Source organism: Harpia harpyja, chromosome 10 (genome assembly GCF_026419915.1).
Source record: "Harpia harpyja isolate bHarHar1 chromosome 10, bHarHar1 primary haplotype, whole genome shotgun sequence".
In the NCBI taxonomy this organism is placed as follows: domain Eukaryota; kingdom Metazoa; phylum Chordata; class Aves; order Accipitriformes; family Accipitridae; genus Harpia; species Harpia harpyja.
The window spans coordinates 43187011-43208908 of NC_068949.1; the positions used below are offsets into that span (position 1 = coordinate 43187011).

A 21898-nucleotide genomic window follows, 5' to 3' on the forward strand; every position below is an offset into this window, starting at 1 on the left:
ATCTGCTCCCCCGTGGACCTCCCTGGGCTGCAGGGGACAGCGTGCCTCACCGTGGTCTTCCCCACGCGCTGCAGGGGAATCTCTGCTCCGGCGCCTGGAGCATCTCCTGCCCTCCTTCTGCACTGACCTGGGGGGCTGCAGGGCTGGGGCTCTCACATCTTCTCACTCCTCTCTCTGCTGCAGTTTCTGTGCTGCAGCAACTTTTTTCCCTTCTTAAATCTGTTCCCAGAGGGGCTACCCCCATCACTGATGGGCTCGGCCTCGGCCAGCGGCGGGTCCGTCTCGGAGCCGGCTGGCATTGGCTCTGTTGGACACGGGGGAAGCTTCCAGCAGCTTCTCACAGCAGCCACCCCTGTAGCCCCCCTGTTACCAAAACTGTGCCACGCAAACCCAATACAGAAGAGAAGAATGGAAAGGGGTGAGGGTTGTAGGGGCAGTAGGTTTTTCTGCGATTTCAAAAAAAAAAGAAAAAAACCCCAAACCAAAATGAGCGCTGTAGAAAGTAGCCAGAAGAAAAACACCATTTACACCTTCCCTTATCCTGCTTATTTCAGAAGCAGCTGCTAGCATCAATACCACTGTGTGCTTCTGCAGGCCCATGACTGTCAGCCAATTGACGAGAAAAGCCTCAGCATAAGCCCTGAGAACCAGTTAATTGTCTGTTCCTGTGGTTGTGGGGGAAGTTGTGTAACCTCTTCTTGCTTCCTTAGAACAAAATGGAAGGAATATTTCACAGTACCTCACTGAGTCACATACATAGAATAGATCAGGTCTGTAACCTGCCAAATTACTTACTAATAAAAGTCTTAAGCCCTCCCTGGTTTATGAATGCTGCAGCGCTTGGGTAAGACTCATCCTCTGCAGGAAAACATCTCCTGCTTCTTAATTACACAGGCAGACTCAGCATTGCAAAGGCAGCAGCTGGGAGCGTGGTCTCTTCCTTAGAGCGGCGTTTGTGTGCGGGGAGGAGGCTCGCACAGTGCTCTAAAGCCAGGTCGGTAGCAGGTAAAATAACCAAGGGCCCATCGTATGGACTGTCGTCTGGATCTTCCACAAGGATGAATTCCCCAGCCCCAGTTTGGGGAGAACTCGGTAGCAATGGTGATCTGGGAATGGTGGTTTCAGCTGTGGGAGGGTTCCTTGGATAAAGCCAAGCCAGGCCTCTACGTAGCTGATCTGGATGGAAAGGGATAAAAACCAGTTCAACTGCTGCAATTCTACTCCCTTTTCTCTTTTTACTGCGATACATTACTGCATACTACCGTGAACCAAGGTATAGAGCTGGTATTCTCAAACCGGTGTTTTCTCAAGCTGGTGTTTTTCATTGACAAACAGTATGTCTGAATTTCAGATTCAGAGATGGTATCGAGTCACAGCAACTGTTTGCGTGGCCTCCACATCCCACAGCAAATGCCAGCTACACCTTCCTTACTTACTTAGGTTAACCTCTTCTACTGCAGGTCAAGTCCTCTGAGTTATCTTCTTTTTGTCACACGTCAAGAGGGAGCACACGATCTATCTGAAGTGACAGAAGCAAGGCAACCCGATTTCCTCCTAGAGCCCAGTCTTGGTTTTACATTGTTCTATTAAATGTGATGAGTACGTGTTACTCGGCCATGATGGCTACTGATAGTTTCTGCTGGAAAGACATGTAGAAATAGGCCTGGGCTGATGAGGGAGACAAACAAATAGATGTAACTTACGCTAGCAAAAGAATTTGCCATATAGTCCAAGGGAGCACAAGCCTACGGTTGGCTTGTTTCCGGTTCTCACCCTCTTCTCTTGACCACGTCTCCTCTTCTTCCTCTTCCCCAAGGCATGAACTCGCACAAAACTTCTCCCAGCTGCCCTCTACGGTGTCAGACACTAGAGATGTGAGTAGTACTGCAGGGGACTTGAACAGACTTCCAAATCCTCACTCTGCCGTGGATTTATTTTTGAATGAAGAGATGAACAGTACTGCATGCTTGTTGTTATAATGACGCTACCCAGCTGAATCTGAATGTTCAACAGCTTAACTTCACTCATTTTAAAAAAAAAAAAAAGGGGGGGGGGGGAGGGGCAAAGTCAACAGTTGCTGCGTAACCATTCTCTTCCTTCTTTCCCCGGGGCATGTCTACACCATCCTGCAGCCACATCCAGTTACCACAGCGATTCTAGTATCCTACAGGATGTTCTTCTTTAATGATGAAGTATTCCTCCCACTGTTCAACATTATCTTGCAGAAATTAGTATACTTCTGAGACTCTATTTCATCTCAAGAAACTGAACTGCTTTATAAAGCAAAATGGTTGTCTTATTGTGCCCAGTCTGACTGATGAATCCACATACACAATTTGAAATTACTTCAGTTTATATTAACATAATTGGGTTCTTATTCTAGGTATGGAGCATCTTACCTAATTGGAAATTCAGGTCATATACTCAGAATTAAGCTAATAGAAACTTACAGCAAATGAGGATTTCTCTGTTATTCTATGAACCTCAGCACTATACTAACAACATGAATGACTTCCATGAGGATTATAATTGAGTATATTATGATTTAAATCTTCTATGAATTTCTTAGCATTAGCACTAAATAGGATTACTTTTTCTCCTTTCACAGATAAACAATTAAAGCATAAACCACATCCAAGACAACTCTAACACCATTATTAATGATGATAAGGCAGTTTATTTCTCTGTTACTAAATCATCCTTCACTAGAGAAACAGAAACCAAAACCTAATTTTTTAAGACCCTGTACTTTAAGGATATTGAGTGGCAACAGCTGACCTGCTATTAGCTCCACGCAGTGCAACTTCACTTCAAGGATTGTCCTATTCCACTGAGAATCTACAATCATCATTTTAATATAAATGTTTGAAAAGCAGAACAATGAAGAAGTAAGCTTTACAACAGAAAATACTTCACTGTAAGTATCCTTTTCTTCTACAAAAGAAAAAGAAGATGTGCACGTAAAACTGACTATACAGAGAAGGAAAATCCTTACCTTGTGTGCTAGGAGGTACCTGAGGTGATACATTTATTTCAGTATACTACTCTGATGCAGATTAGCCTCTCACAACTAGTTTTCAAGGAATGCCCACATAAAATATTTACACTGCACACATGAGAAAAAGGGGAATAGCTAGATGCTTTAAAATATGCTGGACAAATTCTAGATTTCTTAGATGTTTAGATGCAAGCTTCTCACACAAGGCCCTGACAAGGACAGTGTTGCATAGTCCTGAAAAATACTTTCTTGCAGGACAACAGGTCTGGAAAATGGAAAAGTCTTCTACAGCACCATATTCACCTTCGAACGCATGCTGTGCTCTCATTTAGCTAAAGAACAGTTCTGTAAGTGAAGTGCTTTTTGGATCCCAGCGGCGAGGTCTTGGGGAGTCGGACTCTCTGCAGTACAGCTAACTGGGATTCCTGCTGCTTCCATGGCTTCCGCAGTTGTTGGACCGATAGCAGCAAACTGAAATGACATTATTTACAGTTATCATAGCGTAGTCAGTTATGGCATCAGCTCTTACTAGTTACTTAGGTACATATCCTTCCTTCTTTGCTGACATTGTCAGTGTATCAACTTGCATGGCTGAGCTTACTAAACTGTACTAACCATTTCAGGTTGAAGATTTTCAGCATTAAAAACCGCCTATCAATCGAGCTCCTTAGAATTTACTTAGGAAAGATTATTATTTATCTCACCATTATAAACATTTAAAGCTCTTAGTCCCTCAAAACAGGAAAAGTGAGAGGAATTTTAATATGCCTCAGCCTGATTCAAGCAAGAACTATTCATACCTTCACATCACTAACAGAAAAAAAAGCCTATACCCAGTGGAGACTGGGCAAGTTAGTTGGGGAAAAAAATTCTAGGTGAAAACAATTACTTTTTTTAAAAAAAGGCTCTCAGCTATATAAAATACAAATGTTATGCTATCTATGTATGTGCTATAATCTGTTTTTTCAGAGAAATAAAACACCAACAAAAGAGAAAACAAAGGTTTGTAAAGGGTTTAACAGCCTTCCTATCTCTCATTTGCCCACCCCAAACTTACTCCCTGTTGTATTTCACCCCTTTTAAAGAGAAGATACCTTGATACGGTTGATTAAATCCCCCGAAAGCTTCTGAATGTGCTGGAGGCAAAATTTGACACCAGATGGACTGAAGAACACGATGCTTGCTGGAAATCCCTGAGTAAAAGTAACCGTAGGTTGGCATATACTACTCACTATTCCAGCAGTGTATCAGCACACATTCACATAAATCCTTTCAACTGTCTCTATATGGACGTGAAGTGTTTTTATTAATGAGGAACAGCAGTTAAGCCAACAGAAAGGGTATCCTGTGGTGCAGACAGCCTGCCATACCACAGAATGCTGAAATTCAGGTATGACTTGAAACAAATACTTTGTCAAACAAGCACTTGCTGATAAATGTACTGAAAGTGTTCTGCAGCTGTACTTATTTTCCTGTTCAGCAAGAAAACTCAGCAAGCTATTTCCCTAAATCCATTCCCATCTATCTCAGTTCTGCACATATTCTCTGTTTCCTAGCTCATGTGGTTTACCCTAAGTTCTGCCCGCCCTGAGAAGCTCTGGCAAAGATGAGGTGTTGCCTTAAAACTGCAGACCCCTGGAAGGGCTCGCTCGCTCTCAGAATAAGCCTGCCTAATTAAGGTAGCAGCAGAAACCTTCTGTAGCCAAAAGAAAACTGCAAAATTCTGTCTGGAGTGAAGGGCCCAAGCTCTTGAGCTGCGGACCCAAAGCACATGCCTCCTTTATCATGATTTTCTGTCTGACAAGAAAGATACACTAGTTCCACTCAAACTACATCTGTTGTTATAGCGCATGACTTGGAAGCTAGCCTTAGCTCATGGAGGCCAGAATGACAGTTTAACACAGTGCTGTTCATTGTCTCACCAAGTGCTAAACACTTGTCGTTTTATGTCAGCTCTCCGCGCACTAAATATATAACCACGATATCATCAGTTAAGAACAACTAAAAAGCGCATGAGAAACACATTTTAGCAGCTTTACACTGAAACTAACATCTAATTGCGGCAAGCAAGGAGTTCCATAAAAAGAGTTCAGACAGTTACAAAATGTATGTGCATTACTGACTCAATTTTGTAACTGCTATAAACCAAATACTGTGGGGTTCAGAACTGCAATATCCACTGGGGAACATCAGGATATACTACATTGTATTGGTTAGACTGCCCACACCATAACCTTTTAGGACCTCTTGAAAAAGAACTTTAAAATCAGTATGTAATTTAACAAGACATTAATGCACAGATTCTAAAAAGAGGTGCAACACGCTCAAGGAGGCCAAGTTTCTGTAAGAAGGGAGGCCTGCATTTTGAATAAAATTAATCCTAGATATCACGTAGGCTCCTACAAATGGAAAATTCAGAAAGCCAGTCTTGAAAAAATAAAAGCCATTATTAGTACCTTCAAATCTTTTATTATGCACTGATCCTTGATTAATGACATTTACTAGAGTGTTTTAAAAAGAGAAAAATATTGATAATTCTAGCAAATATATCTCAATACACTGGTCAACAGCATGCCACTTGGAATTCTAACACTTAAAATGAGAATACTACATTCATAAATTGGATAATCAGAGAAGGAACACTGAAACTATGTAGGGCAGATTACTACTGGATTCTGATTTGTAGTATACAGCAAAGATGTCCACTGATATTTCAATTACACTAATGAAAATTAATAATAAAGCTGTTCAATAAATATCCTCACTAAATGTGATTTCTGACACGGTATTGCTTAAAAAGCAGTCTTGTCCAGCTCAAAGAAATAAACTGAATATGTAATTTTTTATGCAGTTATATATGTAATTATTTATGCAGTAATTCTGAAACATACATGTATTTTGAAAGTTAGACAAAATGTGAAAAGTTTTGTTTTTCTTCTTTCTTGTGTCTTTTGGGCTCGTTTACAATTGTCATAAGAAATAACTGAGGGACTTGCACTTTCTGTCTGAAACTTTTGCTAAAAGATTTTCTTGGTAGTCAACAGGGAAACAAAACAAGAAGCCCATGCAGGATATTCCCGTATCACCACAATTACCATTTACAGACAGCTGAAAAAAAGGAGTACATTCTGCTAGGTATTATCATATACCTCAAAAAAACCTCAAATTACATCAGCATCTAATACCTGTTGTGAGAAGTAACTGCTCAAAGATTCTTGCAGGTCAGCGTGTTGGGTTGTTTGATAAACAGTAAGGCTTTCCAGAGGTATACCTGGAATCAGGATATACATTCATAATTAAACAGGGTTTCATTAAATTTCTATTATTTCAAAAAACCACTCTCAACATGCTAACTGCACTTAAGTGTACTATTTTAGGCTAAAAAGATTAAAAAGATAGAGAAAAGGTACTTCTAGAGTTTCAAGATGTACTAAAGCATCTGTAATCAGAGGACCTCGAAGCACTCTGGCAAACTGGCAAGCCTTGCAGCGTTTCTGGGAGTTATCTCCCATCGCACAGAAGAGAACGCAGGTGAAGAACAAGGCAAATAACCTTGCTCACGTCATGCTACAGCTCAGTCCCAGCGCTGTGGGCAGCAATCCAACCTCGCGGTTTTTACTCCCATCCTCTAACTTCTAGCCAACTTAATAGCAAATTCAATTTTTAGGTATTCAAATTTGGTTCACAAGCTCTAGATACAACTTTTCTCATAACTGACTAATTAAAATGAGGCTCCAAGGGAAGTTCAACCTTTTCCTCTAAGTACTGTAGGAAGTACTTCTCTTTTCAGGGCTCCACAAGGAAAAAGAAGAGCTGAGGAATTAGGTTTCTCTCCTGTAAATACACAAGCAAGAACTTTAATTAACTTATGTTTTTAATAAAGACTAAACATGATACATTTAATACATTTTAAAGGTATCAGGTGTTGAACACTGCAGTAAATGCTGCATGCCTCATCACAGACACAGCCGTAAGATAACTGAGAACATTTGCAGTGCAACTGCATCCACAATTCAGAGGACAGAGGCTACTTAGCATGTAAATTAAAAAATATTCCATACCTATAATATGAATACATTGGCTAAAAAGACTGCACAAAAGATAAACCGCATTTCTATTCTCCTTGCCATTCTACAAAGCAAAACAAGTACTGTGCAAGTTATCTCCTCCTCCTCCTCCTCAGAAACACAATCTTCCTCAATTTTATATTTAAAATCTTAGTCCCACTCAATACATGACAGCTTGCTCTATATAAAAGAATGTTCAGGCAGACAAAGAAGAGGACAGAAATACTGTGCTGAAAAGTTTCAATCTATCTGAAACTAGCAAATAGCACTGTCTGTATGAGATTCTCAATAATTTGCCGGGTTTAGGGCTTAAACTAATTGTTTTGACAGGTTTTTCACTGCTAGATTTTATCTAATAAAAGTGAATATTAACACTTTGCAAAAGATAAAGAGCATTTTAATCAAGGAAGAATTTGATTTTTGGATAGGAATTTAACAGCAGGCTTTTTTTGCACAGAGTTTGCCTTTCCTATAAATAACAAATACAGAGAAAATTTCAAGATTAAATTCTACGCAGCTGCACGCAACTTTGCATTCATCTTTCAAAATAAATGAGAGTTCCTCAACACATTTTTTTATTACTAATTCAGATACATTAATACAAATGTTTAAGAGATGACTACTAGAAAAATAAATGCTTTTTTTTTTTTTAAGTGCTGGAAGTAGATTCTTGGTTTATAACAGTAGGCATCAGAGATGCCTCGGGGGGTGGGGGGAAGGACAGCATAGTAAAAATCAAACGGAAAGACCCTAGCAGGAGTCAACACAGATATATCTGACTGTCCTAAATGCACACTGAAGTTTTATTAGAAGCCATAGATATGCTTGTAATAAATTACAGGAAGGACAAATGAACTTGGGACAGAATGTAAAAGAGATTGTAAAATAATAAGATAAAACCTAAATATTTCAGCATTAATCCTCCTGCAACTCATGTCAGTTAATTGAAATGTCAGTATGATATCTGTAAAGAAACACTAATCCTTTTCGACTTGTGTTTACAAAGCACAGAAAAATTCCTTAGTGGGCCTGAACAATACAACAAGCATTGGCCCTCATGGTATCCCCTACTTCTGTAACCAACACAAATGTTACACTGTAATAAAACTGAAAAAATATTTGCCTTGAAAAGAGAGTAAAGCTAACTAGCTAGTTAAGGAGTAAATTTCTTTATTTTCCCAATCACTTAAGCTGAAGTGGGTACCACAGCACAAAAGGTGAATACCAGAAGAAATTTCATTGCTTCAGATTTTATTTTTATTCTGACAATAAATTCTAATGATATAACAAATTTAGAGCTATTCTTTTCATTTACTTATCATTTTATGCATAAACAAAATTAAATATATACATAATAGGGAACATGATGTAATTTAATCTGTACTTCAGAGGTTTTTATAAACCACTTGATAAATTGAGAGTGCATAAGTATGCAAAATCCAATAAATCATTGAGTATGATTATATGTATCAACAACAGGCAGTCTCCAATGATTGAAATTCACTGTTCGGTTATCGAAACCGAAGGGTATTCAAAGGCAGTCATTTTTGCAAGGATAATGGAAATGTTGCAGCATTGTGTTAATTTAAATAGCCTGCTGGTGTTCTGGTATGAAACTGCCCTCAGAATACTCTATGTAAAAGGCTGTAAACACATAGTTCTCTCTTTCTGTGGTGGCTACCAGAAGGTGCTGCTGGCTCTGGAATTTCTCTGCTCTCACCAGAAAGTGCTGCTCCCTGTCCGGCTCCCTCTGTGACTGCCAGCTCCTAACTCGGCAAGAGGGTGCAGGCAAAGCAGGGAAATAGCCACGGGATCAGACATGGTCAGAAGTAACAGGGTCTGTGAACCAAGCAGCTCCCAAGGGAGGAGAAAGAACCGGGATGATCCCCGACTGGACTGAGAAAATAACCAAGAAGATGTTACGATGCAGTAAGTGTGCCAGTCACAGGTGCACCAACAAGGAATTTTTCCACTCCTGGTACTACATGCATTGTTTTCTTTAGACCTGATCCTAGGGTTTTTTTCACACTCATGCAACAAAAGAGATAGGTATTTTTCTCATCTTCCTTCTCAAAAAAACCCTCCATCTGCAAACTGGCAAACATTAATTCATTACCAGAAGTAAATTTCCTAGCACTAAAAAATCAGCTAAAACCAGTCTTTGTTTTAAAATATCTTTTGAAGAGTAGATGTGGGTTATTCTTCACTTATGGCATTTTTGTGTTGAAAATTTCGTTTTTAATTTTCAGAATTTATTACTTAATCTTGTGTTGGCAGCTCTAATTTTTATCATGAAATATTCCATATAGTTAAAATATTTTATTTGCCAATGAATAACAGAGCACTCTGCCCATAAAAAACAATACTTGCCAGCTCAAATCAATTTTTCTTTTACCTATAAATCTCTGCTACTATGCAGACTTTGCTAATCAACACTCTCTTTCACATCTAACATGCCTAACAGCCAAAAATAACGTGTCAGGGTTCTTGACATCATTTCCACTACTGAAGCACCTAGCACCTTATTCAGCAAGTTCATAAAGCGTGGTCAGCAGTAGGGCTTTTAAACCAGCAGATACAATAATTCATCCAACATCTAGAATAATTGCCCTGTCATTTGTTTCTCTGACTAGGGTTAGCCAAAGGCAGACTATTTACCTTGACTGACTGAATAACACGGCTTTTCAAAGCATTGGTCATTCTCTGTCCCATTCGTGGACACTGCATGAGCCTCTAGATGAAGGTTTCTGTTCCCCCTTTTAAATTTGGGGCAGACAGTCCTTCAGCAAAGGACATACCTTGGTATCAGACTGAAAGCTACCCTCCAATTTCACTATGAGGCTCCACTACACAGCTCCCTGCTTTCTTACATGAGCGGGGATGCACCCCAGGTCGTGTAAAAGTACAGAGAAGAATCTGCCAGCTAACAGGTTGCTGCTGAGATACTGAACCTTAGGTGCAATTTTCACCTGGTACAGAGGTTATTTTAGCAACGAGTTTCAGAGTGCTTGGGGACTAATTTTGCTGACTTCTTTTGATAACTGTTCCTCCCAGCCGATGCTCAAGACAGACACTTCGAAGGCAGCATGCACCTCAGTCGTGGATCCCCTGGAACACCACCACGTGTGTCAGAAGCTCCGAGGTCAAACTCATTGCACTGGCAGCTCCCTCTTATGACATTCTTCACCCAACTCCTACATCCCAGGCTGTACAAAAACACAGCCTCTTTTTTCACAGCTTGTACTGACCCACCCACTCAAAAAATAATGAGTCCCTAAGCCTAAAAATGTTTCTTATTACTACTGGAAATTTTAACAAATTACAGTAAAAAACCCCCGAGGCAGTAGACTACCTAAACTTTTAAAAATTACCCAACAATCTGATAATACATTTAGAAGCAGCAAACAGATCAGCATATCCAGCTTCAACCATAACAAAATGGTTAAACAAAACAAACTATCATTTTAACTAACCCTTTCTGCATCTTCTTCAAAACCACTCTCCTTTGGTGCTGAAAAATAGATTCCTCTGAAACCACATGTTCATTCTGAGGAAAGGAGTTCCCCTTATCTACTTGGAACTATGGCATGGTGAGAAATCCCCAGCATCAACTGGTTTGAAGCAAGAGAAGTCAGGTCACCCAAAGTTCACAGAGAAGCAGCACACCTACAGTCACAATCATTTAAATCTTATGATTAAGCAGCAATTTCCAATCATTACAGCTCTGATCTTTTAGTAAAAAAAATACTTTCTCTACTGGGTCATATAGTATTATTAATCAATTACAGAGTCTGAGATTTCATGTAAATTAGTATTTTGCATAGATATTTCAAAGTATTTTTTATCATCTTTTAAAGATATCACCTGCATTACCAGAAGTTGATTCATGGGTTCTGTATAAAAGAGATATATGCAGTAAGTACTTCTCCGCTTCAGCGTACACTTGATTTATAGGAAATTCCAAAACAACGGAAGATACATTAGCTTAATTTAAGTAGAATATTTTAGATACTTACTTGAGCAAATATATTCAGCTAATTTTTCAGCATTTCCAGACTTTTCTCCTTGTGGAATAAGACCAATTTCTTCCACTATAACCAAAAGCAGCACAGAAAAACATTTAAATCAATGAGAACAATTCAGATTTACTATCACAGAAACATGGGTTGAAAAGGGAGACACAACTTGATCCACACTCACAAATACTTCTTTGAAAAGCAAAAAATCAGAGCCTTTGAAGTAGTAACATGCTACGAAAGATTTGATTTTGGTTCTAGAAAGACAAAGTACACAAGAAGAATTCTGGGGATAGCTAAGCTGTTTTGGAGAGTTTCTAAACTCTCCTACCTGAAGCGGTGAAACAGAAAGCACTGTCTGACTGCGCTGAATGGGCTGCAATTCCTGGCATGGTACGGTTGCAGGCAGCTTCCCAACAAGTGTATCGCTCTTCTTTGTAGTGAAAGCTGAAATACTATCAGAAAATCTGAGTATAACACTGGTCTTTCTTAAGCCAGTAAGTAGCATTAAGATGAATTCCTGATAAATTAACTAATTTGGGACTTGATTGATTCAAGATGCTTGTTAGGTGTTACCGGTTGGTGATTCAGTGTTGTTAACCAACCTGCCTGAAAAAATATGCTTTTTACAGAGGTAGCCAGTACTTATCTGAACTATTTTTGTACTAGAAGCAGAAAAACATCAAGACTCTTAAAACTCTCAAATGCTAGTCTTTTCATAATATTTCCTGTGTGGTTCAGTGGAAGCTAAAGCTACAATGCATTCTTACAATAAGAAAGGCTTTCATAAACTAAAATCTACGTTGTATTTTTTTATGTACATAAAATATGTATTGCATCAAATTAAAACCAGTGTCAAGACGAATAAAGCAGCTGACCCACTGAAGTCAATGGGAAGTATACTGCTGACTTCTGCTTGGCAAATGCCTCACAGGAACACTGAGGGAATGAAGGGCCAGTGCATCACACTTTGTACAGTCTCAGACAACCATGTTATAATCCCCTTCATCCAATTTAATTTCCAAAGTGAACGAAAAAAACCACATGCAAATTAAGAACAAAGGGTTTTTTCTTCTTTTTTTTGACCAAACTTTTAAAGTAGTTACCATCACAATACAAAAGTAATGAAAAACCAGAAGCTAGAACCTTATCTAAACTAAGCACATACAGTTCTAATGTGTATACAATTACCTGTTTTCAAAATTATCCATTTATAAAACTTCCCTATATTTTCTTCTAAGCACCCTTGAATAGCAGCCAATATTCCAAAAAATGTACTTTACAAGACAGATTTATCTAAGACTTCTTTTTTTAAACCCTAGCTTACCTAGAGAAGCTGTAGCTTTTCCTACCACGTATACTGGTTTGGTATTCCATCTTTGTTCAAGAGATTTTGACCAGGCTGAAAAACATTAAATTAAATTTAAGCATGTGGCAACAAAATACAAATGCTAAATGTGTATTTGGACTTCTGTTTAATCTACAAATACAGCAAAATAATAATAATAACAACTAATACTCCACTACATATTTCAGAAAATCTGGACGTACAAAATGCATTTTTAATGTATTTTTTTTCATTGTGTAAACAGCAGTCTACAACATGTTTTTAAAAGCTTAATTTGAATAAACAGTTCTTAGCTGCTTTTGCTAAGCAGCATTTTTAATGCACACTTGCCCTATGCCAGATCACACGCAACTTGCAATGTTAATTTATATTTTGGCATTAAGAATTTTAAAAAGCATCAAAACTCATAGGAAAAAACAGCACATAGTACAAAGGGAGATTTAGACATACAAACTCGTGGTTTAAAGCTGAAGGCTTAGGCAAAAAACCCACATATAATCTTATATGACAAAAAATAAAAGGGTAAAAATCTATATTCATGCACTACAGTACTCTATAACACAACTCTTTCTTATACAAGAAAAATAGAGAAACTGATTCTATTTTAAAAGTACACCAAAAATAAGTTATCAGCTCAGAAATAAAATCTACCAGAGACCAAAATAAAATTACTAGGAAGTGGTTTTCCTCCTTCAGGCTGTATCTTATAGATTACACTTCTTGGATCCAGCTACCTGATCCCTATGCCTGAAATCCTAACGGGTCAAAAATAGATACACTAAGTCTTTTACTATCTTGTCTTAAAACAGTACAGCATAGGACATTGAGTTCCTTTCTAGTATTCTTGGGGAAAAAAAAAATTAGAAATAGAAACTACAACAGTAATAAAAAAATCATAGGAAACTATTCTAAAGAAGGAAAAGGATTTATTACCTTTGAAAGGAACCCAAATAGGAACTAAAGACTCCCCAAATTACTAATCAGAACTACAGACGAACTTTAGGTAAGATACTACATTTGACCAAAAATCCTAAAATATAGCCCTCTGCTGTTGAAAATGCTAAAATGAGCTGACAGTGTATTTACTCAAGAGTGTAACCTTACTCACTGTACATTGATTAGTATGACTACAGCCAAAATATGGAGCAGATAAAGTAATGATACAATTTAAGTGCACACATAAACTCAAAGCCAGTAGTTAACACTTAGCATAGGAATTCAGAAGAGTTTACAAGGATTTGATAGATCATTGGTATGGTAATTTCTATTTGGCATTCTGCAGGATTCTTACAACTAATCTGTTGGCTTTCATGTATCACCATGTCTTCAGTGCTTTTTAGCTAATGCTAAATTCACTTGAAAAATTTTATATTCAAGACAAAGAAATCTGTTTTTCTGTAAGACTCCACGTGAAGTCTACACTGAAATAGCAGTGGCCAGTTTCTACAAAATGCTCCTCTCTTTAAGGGAGGAAAGTGGTTAGTAAGCAAAACTAGGCACTGCAGCAAAATACTCCTCACGCATGAGTTTCTGTTTACAACTCTTTTTAGCAAAGATAACCACAACTGAAAAAGCTCATACTAATTAGTAATTTGCACCAAAAGCTCTCTCATTTCTAACAACAGCATAAGTGCAGAAAACCCAGCCCTCAACCCCTTAAAAGCTCAATTTCACGAGGCCTTTATGATGCCAAAAGAACTATGATATATAGCTTTTTAAAAAAGGCATACTCCAAACACCTACTGGTGGGTGAAATAAAATTACAGACTCCATAAAATACTGAAACAGAAAGACTAAGGAATATAAATATGCACTTACCTTCACTTTTACTATTCTCTTTTAAACATAGCTTGATGGCTTCTAATGCTCTTGGACTGGTAAAAACTAGGCCTCCATAACATTCTGGATGAGAGAGCTACTTACAAACAGTAAATTTAAGAAGTAAATTAAAAAATTAATAGATAAATTTAAAAATTAAGTTGGTCAATTCTTTATAAACTTGTGAAGAACAAAACAGCTTCAATAAGTGTCTGAAACCGAAAAGGGCAAATATTTCATTACTATCAGTATCCAGAGTATTTATAACAGAAATGTATAACAAAGCTCAAATTCAGAACAAAACTTGCACAGATTATATTAATTCTGAGAATTTGTAGGAATGGACAAGGATTCCTGTCACTGAAATGAGCTGGACGGACAGGCGAATGACATACGAGGTACTTAAAAATTCATACAAGAGAAATGAACTGTTATTCCAAGTAGTAACACAGAGGGTACTACCCAGACAGCTGCTTGCCCCCTGCCCCCTCAAAGAACAGTTAAGATTGCTAAGGGGCTCTCAAAGATCAGTACAAAAAAAGGAAAAATGTTCTTGGATCACTTGTAGATGAAGATCATGATACATTCAAACACCTAACAAAATTCAGTGCTGTTGGAGATTGTCAATAAAGGGAACCTTCCTTGGAAAACCTTTTCACATTTTAAAATGAAATATATACATTGAAGAAAGAGTAGAAAGAAAACACTGATTATGCAATTTTATGCCATGTAACTAGGAGATGCAGTACACTATTTCAGTACAACGTAAGGGTAAACCTCAGGTAACCTTTAGTTGTCACTACAGTCTTCTCATTTTTTGTTGTGACTAAATGCCCCAACCTATGACTACCTATGCTCCATCACGCTAAACATGATTTCTATCTGATCAACTTAATTCTTCAACAAGTATGGGCAACATACTTGATGTTGTATACAATACTGTATTGCGTTGTATACAATACTGTATTGTATACAACTGTGTTTGTGGAAACACAAAAAAAGGTACCACAGAGGGCATTATTAAATCAAGATAAGACACGGCATCTTAGGAACCATGGCCTAAATTTTGTTGAAAATAAGACAACTGAAATAATTTAAAACGTACCTTTTCAAATAAGCTTTCAAGAGATACGAATTCAAATGACAAAACTGGAATCAAAGTTGCTTCAAATCCATATAATCTTAATTCCTACCAAAAAAAGGTTTACAGCACTTGAAATAGGTTTCAAACAGTAGTTTTTTCTTTTTCAAAGAATTGACTAAGCACAAATATTTCTTTTTACTAAAGTAAAATACAAAGGCATCTTACTTCCTTTTACTAGTGAATCTGGTTTTGTTAGTTATTTAGTATTACAACATAATACTAAACAAACAACTGTGAAACTGAGGCCTCCTACATAGCTACTGAATAGTTACAGTATACACCAGCACATAACTCTGAAGTCCCTAAGTGACAAACGATCACCTAGTCCTGCAAATATTCTTGTACATCTCTGTAATTCTTTAAAGTCAATAGAACTGCTCTTAGAAGTAAGACCTACTCACATGACTAAAGGCAATAGCAGAAAGGACCACAACCTCTTTTTCACATTACATTCCCAGTACTACTACTAACATTTTTTGTAATCTTAATTCTATCCATATGAACATAATCAATATTAATTAATTAAAATGAAATAGTTTTAATATCAGTACTTTGCTGAGAGCTTTAACGGTGAATTCAGTACGAATGCCCCAGAACTAAAATAATTTTTTCAGTAACAGTAAATTTTCTAGCATACTTTTTTTCTTAGCATAATTTCAGACATGCATTCGTAATTTTGTTTAAGAACTTTTTTCACTTGAAACAATTAAATTAATCTCTCTTGCTGAACGACACAATTGTTTACTTTTTTAAAAATTTACTCACTTTAATATACGGATCTGGTCCTGAATCTTTGTCTTTGGGATCCTTCAGCAACAGAACCTTCATTGTTTACCAAATAACTGCAAAAGAACTCTGAAATACAATAACAGAATTTATCTAAATTAGATCTAGACGTCTTTCTACTCAACAGAGACTTTAATAGCTCAGCTTCAAAGAAACTGGGTTGCTAACAGTTGCACTGCTCTCTATACAATGAGTAAGCAGTTAACGTACATTCTCTGAGCATGAACATCCACCCTGATAAGACCAACAAATAACATGCTGTCTTTAGATAATACTGCTTAAGGGAGAAGCTATAACGAAAGTCATCAAGGAGAGTACATTTTAAAGGAGAATATTTTGTAAAAGAAGTAACAACCCCTACAATGCAGTCATGTTCAGCAATGTAATAAGCTCCTATCTATAAAAACTTATTCTATTCTATTCATTTCCATGCTAGTTTCCACCTTATGCTCATCATAATGAGTATGCAAGCACTTATGTATCAAGTGATTTAATTTGATGCATTTGGGGTCTCACCCTTTTCATGGGGGAGAACGTGTAAGGCAGTGTTTCAATTTTTTAAAAAAAAATACCAACATATGTGTGTGTATATATACACACATTTATACATCTGAATATAATATATATGATATTCTTATGCCTTCTTTGATATATCTATAGTAAACAAGGCAAGACTGAAAAAATATATTCTGTCATAAAAATAGAAGATAGTTGTCAGTTCCTTAAAAGTTGACTTTGGTGCTGAACTCAAAGACTGCTACAACATGTAAGCAAATATACCAAGCATCAAAGTAAACAAATGTGATAATACAAACAAACAAAAATCCATTCTCTAATTGCATATTTACCTTAACTATCTATGTGTTACTTTCCTGATACATACTAGCAAATTCACTTTAAAATTAATAATTATCAATATTCAAATGTACAGAACATTTCAAATTTTATTCATTTGCATGACATGCATTCAAATCCTCAAAACTTCATCAAAGACAAAACGTCTTAACCGTTAGACACGGAAGTCCTCGTTTCCACAAGTCTTCCAGCGCTCAGTATTGACACAATGGGAACTGGCAGGGCTTTGCAGTTCTGAAATACCAAGGCCAGTGAAGTCAAAGGGAACGACTAAAAACACACACAGAAGAAGAAACAAGGACTTTGTCAAGGGCCACATTCTCAAAAAGTGTAATTCTCACCGATTTCAAACTAGAGCAAAGACCATAGTAGACCCCAAAGTAGATCTCATCCATGGCTTTCAAGAGTTGGACACCCAAATACTTGAGTATCCAGTTGCTAGTAGCTTGAAGAAGGTAGGGCTAAGTGACTTTTCTCAGTTACTTTAACATTGTAACAGTCTTCACTTTAAAAATCCAACATTCTTATAAAAACATTCTTTGCCCATAGTTCTTTGTAGTATAGATTGTTGTTCTGATACTGATGTTACTAACAATCTTTCCTGTAACTCCACCTTCAGTGCTTATGCTCTAAGTATGATAAACTTACATTTCTACTAGTACTCTTAAAGTCTAACAGCACCAATAAAAATGTTAGCTCTAACTTACCACACCTTCCTATTTCCAAAATATGTAAGATTTAATAACATTAGGAAGTCAAAAAAACATAAATGTAAGGAAAAAAAAAAAAATCCTTCCAAACTGTATAATACAAGATAACAATACTTTCCGGAAAGAGCAATTTCCAAAAACATTGTAATAAAACCCCCAGATGACATGAGAGAGTTAATTCAGGTACACCTGGGGAAAGCCGATTTCTAATTAATTACTTTAGGTAGTTAGAACAAATTAACTTCCCATCCTATGCCTTATTACTGTGTCAAGTAATGAATAACAATAAGAAATGGGTAAACACCCATGCTTAACAAGGTGACTTACAATAATCAAATTATTTTGTTTAGATCCTGCATACAAAATATATACTGAAACCAAACAATAATTACAAAGTCATAAAATATCATGAACTACTGCCAGATGCAATTACCTAGCTGTCTCCTCTACAAAGAAATCATACAAGCTGTATTTTGGACTCAGCCATCTGGCTCACTTGTATAAAGAGCAAGACTGCACAGCTCTGGCACTCCTAGAAGCCACTGGCTTATTTTCAATTCTGCCAGAAGGCAGCTCGTTTATCGACCCCAAAAAGGGGCTGCAAGTGTCCAACAGAAGACAAATTTGACCTAGAGAATCTGTAAGTTTGTGCATTCATGAAAAACGTATTTTGATCTGCAACTACCTTCTGACTGCATTTGGTTTTACTGCTGAAAAAATTAGTCTCCTTTTCCACAGCCACTAACTTCTCAGACCGTTCTGTTCTTTTTGCCTACGCAGTTCAGACAGGTTCCCACGCATTTGGTGACAGGCGTGGCCAAAGGAAAACTCGTGGAATATACCCATTTCCAAAGGCCTGGTCATCACACCCAACACTTTCTTAGCAAGTGTGCCCCCCCCACCACTGACACATTGCTGTGAATCGGGGCAAAAGGCCATCTTAACGGGCAGGCAGAAAAGAAGGCCGACAAGATCCTGAGGAGGAACAAGCACACATGAGCACATTTTCAAACCAAAAATATGCCAATATACATTCAAAGGGTGAACAAGTTAAAACTTCATGATGGATTCTTTTTGCGGGGAAAAAAACGTACAGAGAAGTTTTTGTGACTTGCTGCAATGATGTGGGGGTCCCACTGCACTGGGAATGGTAAGAGAAATACAGTATATTTATTGGTTTACTTGTGTCCTTGAGATGTTACTAAGGAGTGCCCTACAAATGACTGAAATACAATTTTCCAAACAGCTAGCTTTCTGCTAAATACACTTAGAGTCAAGAACCCTGACAAACATTCCTCTTGAATAAAAGAGCATTAGGAGAAAGCACATAAAGAAGACGTGCAGCATCTTCAGTAATTTTTGATGTATTCTGAGGGAAATACTTACAATACAAAGATATACTTTAGGTATCTTATATATTTTGTTTATAAATTATATCTTATATAGTATATATTTAATCAGAGGTATGCGCAAACTTCTGAACAACCATTAAAAGTTTCTATTTAGAACAATGAATGGACTTAGCAGAGTCCAGCAGTGCTCAATCTGTATCTGGAAAAGAGAATGTGTATGAATAACCTTAATAAGTTTTACACTGCCAAGTCTTCGTTTATTGGATGATGCTGACTGCCCACTTTTGGCTCACTAAACAAGCACTTTGTTTGCCTGAGCACCAATAACAACCCTGCAAAGATTGTTCTTCAAATGTTAAAAAAATACCATTTAAAACCCATTAGGCTTGAAAACAGCTAATAAGAGATAACAGATTTTTTGTCTTGAGCACACAGACACAAAGATGAAGAAAAACTTGTATTAGTCAATCTGAGGTTTGGGAACCATCCAGTTAGCTCTGATAACAAACTACAAGAGTGACTGGAGTGTCTGAAGCATTACATCATGACTGAAGGCTAAAACCAGTTTGGTGCCATTTCTCTGAGTTCACATTACTTAAGTCCACCTTACTTAATTTAGAGGAAGGGTAATTTTAGGTCACGTTGCATATTCAGAACATTATGCTTACAGACATAATTGAAATGTTTCCCATTCACAGCATCACACAGTAAAATTCAACATCCCTGTGCCTTCAATTAAAATATAAAGCTAATTACAATGTGTCCCCCTGATATTACTGCAGTAAAAATGAGCAATACTCTTTCATATTAAAAAAACCTTTGCAGATTTTTTATATAAAACATTGTACAGAAAGAACATGTCTGTGGGTCACTCAACTTTGATTTCAAAAGCTGTCCCCAAACTAATTGCCAACTATCTCTAATAGAGGACAGCTTGTAAAAAGAAATAAATGGGTCCTTTTGTTTCTTGCTGCTACGTGACACCAAGAGCTGCAAAATATATTAAACTTTTTTAACACTGTTCTGATTATAAGCAACTGTATGGGTCACACAATAAGGTTTGATTGCCAAGTGCAAAGGGAATTGTCTGTTCCATCATAAACATAAATGGAAATTAATTAGGAGACACTACTGAGATATGATTTTTAAAAAAACTCTAAAATCCCTGGGCTAGGATTTTTGAAGCTATGCATTTCTTACCAATATTCTTTTACTATGATTTGATGGGTTTAATAACCAGAGAAGAAAAAAAGCCTACCTGTAAGGCTGCCATGAAGTATGGTTCAGAAATCTACCAAATTCACAGATAATGTAATACCTGTATCATCAAGTAACAACAACAACCACCAAAAGATTTCACAACAATTCCTACTGTTTGGGTGTCTATGTTGCAAAACTCAACAACAAAACTGGTTCTTTAACGTGGCAATCCAGAGGAGCAGCAAAGGACTCAGATCCTTCTACTACGTCATGGACTTTTACCAAAAGCAGTGTTAGTAATTAGTGTCATTCTTGACTGATATAGTTTCAAAAATAAAATGGAAAACTGTATATAGATACAGATTGCATCCCCACAGAGGCAGTTTTACTGCAGCAGTAAAGGGCTTTGCCAATATATCTTTCTCCACACTTAATTCTTACCCTGTGTATCAGTATTTGTATTTTGGCAATGACCTAAGTGCTCCCAGAGCAGACACAGCTCTCAAAAAATAATTAAAAAAAATAAACACACACATGTTTGATACTTTAAAGAGACATGTAAATTCTATTTGGATTATATTTATAAAGCCAAAATTACATCCCAGGCCCTGTGCCTTGCATTTCTTCTGGCTGGCAGTAGCAAATGCCCAATCCTCTTCCTCAAATGACCTCATTAACACCTACCTTTCTTAACTAGACATGAAGACTTAAATGGAACACGGTCTGCATGAATGAGCTCAAACATTAATGGCCACTTCTATGCTTTTAGTGCTTAGCATTTTTCAACAAATTTTCCTGATGAGTATTTTTATGAAAGCCACATTTACATTGTGTTTACTGTACTCCACCTCACTGCCTTTTCTGTGTGTTTGCCTGGAATTACGTGTAACAAGTCTGGGAATTATTTTTTTAAGTAAGCACTTGATTCCTTTTTTAATTTGGCTTTCGGCAGTTTGACTAACGTCATAGATGCTCAGGACAGATTTTTAGGCCCCTGTACTTTACTTCAGCCTCCGTCTGGCTTTCTTTTCGTCACAACGGTGTAACGGACAGGTTCAACAGAACCAGGCCAAGAACAGAGGTGGTGAGGGTGGAAGAAACCTGAAGACATCTGTCGCAGGGGTCAATTATTTCGCTTGCCTTTAAGCAGAGCAGGCAGCGACAACAATTCACACGCACCCACGCTTCCACGTACCGTTTCCAAGCGTGTCTGGAGTCACGGCAGAGTCCGGGTGACTTTCCCTGAATACTCTATTTCTTTTAAAGCAGGTGACATCAGCAGCACGAAGAGGGAATCCCAAGTTGTGGTGGTTTTTTTTTTTTTTTAGGAGCAAGGAGAGGGGCGGACCGGGACGTGTGTCCCGTCCCCCCCCCCCCAGCTCCTCAGACACCTCAGCGGGGGCAGGCCCGGCCCCGGGACCCTCAACCCCCGTCCCTTCGCCGTTTAACACAGCCTTTCCCTGGGATTCACGGCGGGCAGGCAGGACAGAACCCCAACTCCCGCCTGCGGAGGTTTACCGCGCTGCGGTCACCACACAGCCGGAGGCCCGCACCCGCCGCTGCTCCGGCCCGGCCGAGGCCACAGCCCTCCCGCCGGGCCCTTG

General features: G+C 37.8%; 1 protein-coding gene across 4 annotated transcripts; it reads right to left on the reverse strand.

Moving 5' to 3' along the window:
* Positions 1-2654: 2654 nt before the first annotated feature.
* Positions 2655-21627, reverse strand: UROS (uroporphyrinogen III synthase). Of its 4 annotated transcripts, none has more exons than XM_052798529.1 (10): positions 21490-21625; positions 16157-16246; positions 15353-15436; positions 14248-14344; positions 12409-12483; positions 11082-11156; positions 6749-6832; positions 6184-6269; positions 4093-4191; positions 2655-3469 (listed from the first exon to the last, which is right to left on the reverse strand). In XM_052798529.1, the coding sequence occupies exons 2-10, from the start codon at positions 16217-16219 to the stop codon at positions 3323-3325; spliced, it is 810 nt and encodes a 269-aa protein (XP_052654489.1). In that variant the 5' UTR covers positions 16220-16246; positions 21490-21625; the 3' UTR covers positions 2655-3322. The 4 variants fall into 4 exon arrangements, 2 of the variants coding, with proteins under 2 accessions (XP_052654489.1, XP_052654490.1); XR_008236839.1 differs by having other exon boundaries at positions 3374-3469; positions 6765-6832; positions 21490-21627; XM_052798530.1 differs by lacking the exon at positions 15353-15436.
* Between the last annotated feature and the right edge of the window lie 271 nt (positions 21628-21898).